The sequence below is a fragment of the Triticum dicoccoides genome, chromosome 7A (genome assembly GCF_002162155.2).
Source record: "Triticum dicoccoides isolate Atlit2015 ecotype Zavitan chromosome 7A, WEW_v2.0, whole genome shotgun sequence".
Classification (NCBI taxonomy): domain Eukaryota; kingdom Viridiplantae; phylum Streptophyta; class Magnoliopsida; order Poales; family Poaceae; genus Triticum; species Triticum dicoccoides.
This window is the reverse complement of record NC_041392.1, coordinates 143,467,722-143,475,600: the sequence shown is the minus strand read 5'-3', so window position 1 is coordinate 143,475,600 and position 7,879 is coordinate 143,467,722. Positions and strand designations below refer to the sequence as shown.

The window sequence follows — 7,879 nt, the reverse complement described above, 5'->3', positions numbered from 1 at the left end:
AACATCCATACGAAGCAAAAAGTAGAGAAAAATTGAATTCAAATTCGTTTGAAAAATAAATTAAACTGAAAAAAAAAGGACTGTAGCCAAAACCTTGTCCCACCGCTTGGTTGCTTCTAGTTCAAAGATGGAGTCCTTAGGGTCACCCAAGTGCTAGAATCTCATGATCGGGCACTTGCGTCCCTCATCAAAACCCTTGTTGTTTCTTTTGGGTTTTATTTTAGCTGACCCTTGTTGTTCGTGGCACAACTAATGACACGCACATGTACTTTTATCTTAGAGCATCTACAGCCGGACTTGACAAATCCGACCCCCATACATCCGCGGATGTGCCCAGAGCAGGCAGTAACCGGTCACCCCTCATATTTCCTTCACCACATCGGTCCGATGGACTCTTCTCCTCGGGGACAAGGGTTGGCGGTCATCGTCCGGTTTAAATAGGCGGCCTTTGGCCCTCGAGCGGCGCCATAAGGTGGCGTGAATGCGTCCACACCCATCCCGGAGGAGAAGAGTCGATCGGATCGATGGGTTAACTATTGTTTTCGTGTGGGTAAGTCCGACGTGGCGGACGTGCCCGGTCATATCTACCATAGATTTTGGGCTGGATATGAGGAGCACCGGTCAGCCTGGGTGTTTGGGCCGGTATGAGGCCTCTGTCAGGATCTTTCTTAACCGGTAGGGACCGGGTCGTCCACCGAGGTATATAAGGACAGTCCAATGCTCCCACGATGGTTCCTATCCTCACTCCTAAAACATCTGTTTATGTTGGCTCCATACCATGATTCTCAAGGAATCCTAATGATAATGGTGAAAACACGATCCCTCGTCATCTTTCTTACAGGGTGTGTAGTAGTCGTCGGAAGGTCGCCCTAGGCCGATGGCAACAGTTACGACTATAGGTGCAGCAACGGTACCAGTACAAAAATCAATCTTACAAGCGGGAAGGGTCGTTTTGGCTCTGGGAGCATATGCTTCCAGACGAACAGTACATTCAAAATAAATAGTAAAAAGATTCAAACCTTCTAATTTTTTTTTGTGGATGGCATGTTAGTCTACCAAGCGCGCTTGACAATTTTCATGTGAAATGGAATAGCAGTGTTTCATCGGTGTGTAACATTTGGCATTTGAATTTTTTTCTGCACAACTCAAATAGCTTAAGCTTTTCCACTAAAAATTTGTAGGTATCATTTAGGTCTGACAATGAACACATATATTTTCTTTTAAAAAATTGACATTTGCAATAACCACTTTTCTCAGGCAGAAACATATGCTCTCAAGAGCTGAATTGATTTTTTGTAACCAGTGTGTCTTTGTCTGCCTTGGTATTTCGTCCAAATTCTGATCGGCTTTGCTAATTCAAAACTACACTCGTCTTGAGCCTACACATTTCTAGAGAAAGTACAAGTTAAACTAGTTTCAGCCCATCCGAGTTCAAGTCCTAACTTAACATATTTTCTAGATTTATTTGAATCCTTCCAGCAATGTGCGTTTAGTGAAGGAGACGTTCTTGTTGACTACAAAGATGTCTGTGGTGATTTCGTCAATCTCAAGATGATGCGCCGGCTCAGTCTATTGAAGGTGCTCATCAAAAGGAGTAGGGTGTGCATGTGTGCGTTCATATGAGTGACTGCATGTGCATATATGTATAAACATCTACGTGTCTGTACTATGTCAAGAAAAAATATTCAATTCCATCAAATTTAGCTATAACTAATTCTGGCGATCTTGGGTGGAAGCGGCGATAAAATGTTGTGTACTCGCTCCATCTTGCAAAACAGAGCATATATAACTTTCCCTCTTTTCTCCAAAAATAAGGCATATGGTAATTTGGACCAATTACTCCCTCCATTTTTATGTACTCTGCATATTAGATTTGACTGAAGTCAATATCCATAAAGTTTGATAAAGTTTATAAAAAAATATAAGTATTTACAATAGCAATCTATATGATGTGAAAGTATATTCAATAATGAATCTAATGGTACTGATTTTTATTGTATATGTTAATAGCTTTGTCTATAAATTTTATCAAAGTTTACAAAGCTTGACTTTGACAAAAGCTAATATGACTAAATAAAAACGGAGGGAGTAGAAGTTAAAATGAATGGGTGATTAATGATTTGATTGGTTTGACAGGCAAGTGAGGCGTTCGCGGGAACTCAAGACATCGCGGTCCTTTATTTTGAGATCAAAGGGAGCAGGCTCTAATTAGTACATCCATAAAAGTATCGGAACTCTTTGTTTATGGTCCTCTTTACAGCGTATGGAGAATCGAGACCTATTTACGAAGGTGTGTACACGATTAGAGGCTACGGTGAGGGGTACTTTTATCCAACATACATGTTTCTTTGTATTTCATCTTTTTATTTTTTGTTTCTATGTGAGGATTTTATTTGGCTGTGTGCATCTTAATTATGCAGATGCCGGCTGTAATGCTTAAATATTTTAAATAATATAAAGCGCCACTTTTTGAAAAAATTACATCCAAAACGCTGCATGAGAAAACGTGTGGTTATTCTTGGACACTGCATAGGACCTAATGCGGGGGTGAACCTTGGTCCGGAGCTCTCCCATGTGATCATACTTGAGGCTAAACAAGGTGACACGGAGCACGCTGTCCCGACCACCCTTGCGACGCAGGACGTTCTCGACGAGGCAGAACCTGCCGCGGCCCATGCAGGTGAGGGTGGCCTTGAGGTGCCGGCCGCCGTTCTGGTACGCCTTCTCGCCGTTACGGAGGAACAGCTTCTCCCTCAGCACCCTGCAGCCCGGCGGCCGTCCGGCGGCGGCGCTGCGGGAGGCGACGGGGCAGCAGCAGACGCGCCCGTCCCCCTCGCGGTGGATCCCGACCCACGCGTCCAGGCCGGCGTCGAAGTGGGCCTGGCCCTTGAAGGGCAGCACCCAGTCCCCGAGCTCCCTCCACGCGCCGTCGCTGGTGTCCAGGGAGTGGGTGGCGTAGGCGGTGGACACGAAGAGCCCGCCCGTCCGGGTGCAGCGCGTGGGCGACGACGTCCATCCCGCAGCACGGCGGCGGCGGCGATGATGACGGTGCGGCGTTCCAGAACCAGTCCGCCCGGTCTCCTCTGGCGGTGAGGTCCCAGTGTCCCACGACAGGGCCTGCAGGCAGGGCGCCTCGGGGTGGCAGGGGCTTGTTAGGGCGTAGAGCTTGCGACCGGCGGCCATGGCGGCCCCCAGGCTGTGGAGCCCGGTCGGAAGGGGCGGGCCCGCGGCGAGGGCGGCGGCCTGCGTTTCGTAGACGAAGGTTGCGGGTGGGGCGTCGTCACCGTGGAAACGCGGGCCGGCGGCGAAGAAGATGTCGGTGCCCAGAGCGGCGAAGTGCATGGGGCCGCGCACCGGCCACCTTATCCGGATGGCGGCGGGCTCGGGAAGCTTGCGCATTCCTCCAAAATCGTCGTCCAGGATGGCGGCGGGCTCGGGAAGCTTGCGCACTCCTCCATCGGCTGCATAGTACTTTCGGCGCCAGATAGAGGTGCTGCTTCCGACGCGGCCTGCGGCTCTCGGCTTAGTCGCAGTCGCAATCCCGCCGCCGCCGTTTAGACGACGAGGAGGAGGAGGACCCCTCGTCCAACCAGCCGTCCATCGCGGCTACCAAAAACCTGATCTGGGGTCGATGGCTCAGTTGATTATGAAGGGGTGTAGAATACTCCCTCCGTCCGCATATATGACATCAAATTGGTACATTATAAAACTACATTTCGAAAGGAATCCAATGATACTAATTTAGTGTCATAAATGTTGCTACTTTTCTCTATAACATTGGTCAAAGTTTTAAAACTTTGACTTAAACAAAATCTAGATGTATACTTATTCGTAGACGGAGGAAGTAGATGGTCTCTCTGCTGGTGAGAGATTGATTTATAGAGGTGAGGGAGCTTGCAGGGTGAAGAATCGAAGTCGTAATCAATTTCGAGTCGGCATCAGCACGTGGCAACCAAGACGCGACGGAATCGGAAGGGGGAAGGGATCCTCTAACATCACGAAGGGGTGTTACAAAACCACAGTGCAATCCAGTGCAAAACGGAGAAGGAATGTCACGGTACTATGGCGAGTACGGTAGCAATAGGTACTGTACATTTTTACTGTTCATAGAAAATAAATCTGAAATCATTTTTTTTCTCCATAATTTTGTTTGTACGTAATTTTTGTAAATGTATACAGTAGTTTTGTAATTTGCAAATTAATTCAAGTCATTTGTCTTAATCATATAAATCCCTTCGTGATGTTAGAGGATCTCGTTTCATCGGAAGGGGCAAATCGGTAACGGAAGAAAAACAGATGCAAGATAGGAGTATATATTTTTCAGGCTTACAGAAAACTCAACTTTTCAATATGCCCTCGGTATTTCACACGCCAGCATCTAAGTACAAAAGGTACTACTATATGACTCATCGTAAAGCACATCTCTATTTTATTCTCACTGTTATGCAAGGTCATAACCAGAGTGACTACGGCCTTGCACACCAGGGTTTATTCTCCGATCGAGATATATAAAAGGATAACAGGGGGTGGAATTGGATACAGGGGCAAGGCTCACTCCTTCCCCAGGAGGGCAAGGAGCATGCTCTCGTAGTCGCCGGAGGTGTCGCCTGCGACGGCCTTCTCCAGGGGAACACTGTTCCTCTTCTGGTACGCCTCTTTGATCAGCTTCAGGTCCACCTCGGCGCGGGTGGTGATGACCCTAGTGAGGGAGTTCTCATCGGTTCCATTCCCTGCAATGGCCACCCTGGCCACCTTCTCGAAGTACCTATCAGGGCAGGTGAAGCACCGGATGACCGCCCGCAGGGTCTTGAGGAACTCATCCTTGGGGTCAGCCTTCAGATCCTGTAAATAGCAGAGATTGTTAGTAAGCATGTCTTAAATGGATAAAACAAATCTAGAACGAATTGAATTGGTCAAGCAAGATTGTCCCGAAACTCAGATGTAAAATTCTGCTAAATATCATGAACTGTAATAACAAAAGTGAGGAAGGCAAATAACACAAAGGATATATGTATTACAAATGATTCAAACCGACTATTGAAGGGAATTTTTAGTTTGCAGAGTAGTGAAGATTTATAAGAATAACTAATTCTGGTATGTCCTAAAAACAAATCAGGTAGGCGGATACTATTAAGTTCTTGCTTCTAAGTTGCAAGTAAGCAGTTAAAAGGGTTTTACAAGAGGAATGGAGCGTTCAGATGCACACACACATCTTAGCGACAAAAAAAAATCAACTATACAGGATAGCAGAATAACTCTTAGTAATATAATAGGAACTCTTAGAATAACTAGCAATGCATTCAAATTTAACAATATGCATCTTTCTGAAAAAAAGCACCAAGGCAACAGATCCAGACAATATGCATATGGAAATTTATCTAAAATCCAGCTGGGTACAAAAGGCAGAATAAAGTTGAGCTTGAAGTTGAATATATAGCTCCACCAGGCAGAGCAGGTAAAGACTACTTGTGATTACTTCCCTTCAGAATTTGAATAGTGGAGTAGCACTACCAAAGATCATTAGTCATGTGAAACTGAGATAAAATATGTTACTGCATATTACAGATTTTCTGAAACAGAGATGCATCTTACTTATTGGACATTTGGTAATGCAAAACAGAGCAAAGGCACAACAAATAGAACAGAATGAGCTGGTTACATCCTGTCAGATTTTCAAAAGCAGAAGGGGGAAAAACAGAGCATAAGATATTTCTGCACCTTAGTGATCGGGTGACCAAATGTATCATTGTAATTATTGAATGTTGCAAGCAGCTGAGCTTTGCTCCTGGTGGTGAGAATTCTGATGACCTCATCATCAGCATAAGCCTTATGCTCAATCTTCTCGTGTAGTAATTTGGCTTCTGAATGAGCCAACCTTGTGTTGACCTCTGGTCCCTCGTAGCGGTGTGAGCTTACAAGTGGCACCAACAGCTGAAAAGGAACAAAGAAAATTCAGGCCCTACTTTGCCAAAATCATCTATATCCGCACAAATTTCCACCTCTAAAATCAGAAAATGGCCAGGAACAAGATAACAAAAGTCACCATCGCAGTTTGAATTTGATCTGAATGTAGCCCAAAGGGATAAGATACTGCATTTTGAAATTTCAAATTCATGGTTCATGAGTTAACACCAACAGCATGCAAAATAGAAGAAGCACTTTCATATCGTTTTCCAGAAGAGAAGAACAGAGTCTTCTACAAAAGGATCAACAGTAATTTTCTTTCATACCAGTGGATATTTGGATCCATAAACCTTACTGGCATTTTAGCACAGTGCACGCAGATCATGTCCATTGTAAATGACAGCACGGCTTCGAACGAATTTGTTTATCACCGCGTAATTACTTATAAGTCAGTCAATTTAGGGACGCGCCGGTATATGGCAGAGTATGGCATCTCCAAGACTGAATGTGCAGGAAGATAGGAACGGGACAAGACAAGGTACCTTGCGGAAGTCGCCGGTGACGTGGGAAGCGACGTCCTCCTCGAGCGAGCGCTTGAAGCGGTCATGGTAGGCCTGCCTGACGGCGAAGAGCTGCTTGGAGCCGCGCGCGCAGGCGATCTCGACCAGCACGGGGTTCCCGGGGTGCCACTTCCTGGCGGTCTCGTTGGCGAGCACCGCGTCCCGCTCCGCCGGGTCCAGCGTCCACAGGATCACGGCCCTCTGATCCCAACAACCCGATCAGTCAGAGATCTGAATAGGCTCGACCGCTCCAGGGTATGTGAGAGGGGGAAAGGCGTACTAGTCAGCGGGTGGTTTTACCTCGAAGTCGCCGGAGATCTCGTCGGTGATGCTCCGGAGCAGCTCCTCGCCGTAGGTGTCGGCGTAGTGCTTGCGGATGGCGCGGCGCTGCGACGCGTCGCGGTGGCCGAGGATGGAGATGATGAGCGCCTCGTTCGTGCCCCACCCTGCACGCGCGCGCACGCACAGACCAAAAAAACCCCGACAGATCAGGCGATCGGACCGCGCGGGGGAATCGCGAAGACGACGAGGGGAGCGGGCGTACCTTGGAAGGCCTTGCGGAGGTTGTCGCAGTCGTCGGCGAGGGCCGGGACGTTGGAGGGGACCTTGAGCGTCGCCATCGGGCTCGGGCGCCTGCCGGCCGGGGATCGGAGGAAGCGGTGCGTGCGATGTGGGATCTCGAGACCGGGCGGGGAGTGGACGAATGGATTGCGCGTTTCTGCGGAGGGGCGAGGGGGGCTATTAAAATGGGTGGGGAGAAGAGGGGTTTAAGGAAAGCGATGGTGGGTGGGTGCCATGTACTGTAATTAGTGGGGCAGCACTGATTATCTGATCTGGATTACAGCAGTATGATTAGTGTATGGGCGCGTGATGCACGGGGCCGGCCCGTGTCCTGGAAACATCCCAGAGTCTTAAGCGCCAAGTCTGCGGAGATGAGCTGAAAATGGAAATGTGTGATTTAATTTAGTACTCATCGTGAAAGTCTTAAGCGCTAAGTCTGCAGAGATGAGCCAATAATTATTGGAAATGTGTAGTTTTAGCGTGAATTGGCACGGGCAACAGCTCATGGTGGATAAGAAAATGATGGTGTGAATAAAGATGACAGCTCGTTTTGATGGTGGGAGTGGGAGGCCGGATGTGTCGTCGATGGTCGATGGTCTGAGGGGGAGCCATGTGTGCTTGCGTCTTTTGGACTTTGGACTGCACTCGCTTGGATTGGAGGTTGGTGGATCGCCCGTGCACCATGTGTGAATGGTCACGACCATTTTTGTCGCTCCTGGTGAAGTGGTAGCCATCGGTACTGCTCTGGGCTAAAGGCTACTGCGAGTGGCAAGTGGCAGTGATTCAAGACACAAGGGGAGTGCTATTTGGCGAACGTTCGCTGCGATGGGTTTCCCGGTGGACGCCTTCTTAAC

General features: G+C 47.8%; 1 protein-coding gene and 1 pseudogene across 1 annotated transcript; both read right to left on the bottom strand.

The window, feature by feature from the left end:
- Positions 1-2,204: 2,204 nt before the first annotated feature.
- LOC119333303 lies at positions 2,205-3,601 on the bottom strand (annotated as a pseudogene).
- A 678-nt stretch (positions 3,602-4,279) lies between these two features.
- Positions 4,280-7,188, bottom strand: LOC119328765 (annexin D1-like). Its single transcript, XM_037601740.1, has 5 exons — positions 7,009-7,188; positions 6,765-6,910; positions 6,447-6,665; positions 5,719-5,931; positions 4,280-4,842 (listed from the first exon to the last, which is right to left on the bottom strand). The coding sequence occupies exons 1-5, from the start codon at positions 7,082-7,084 to the stop codon at positions 4,552-4,554; spliced, it is 945 nt and encodes a 314-aa protein (XP_037457637.1). The 5' UTR covers positions 7,085-7,188; the 3' UTR covers positions 4,280-4,551.
- Positions 7,189-7,879: the final 691 nt, after the last annotated feature.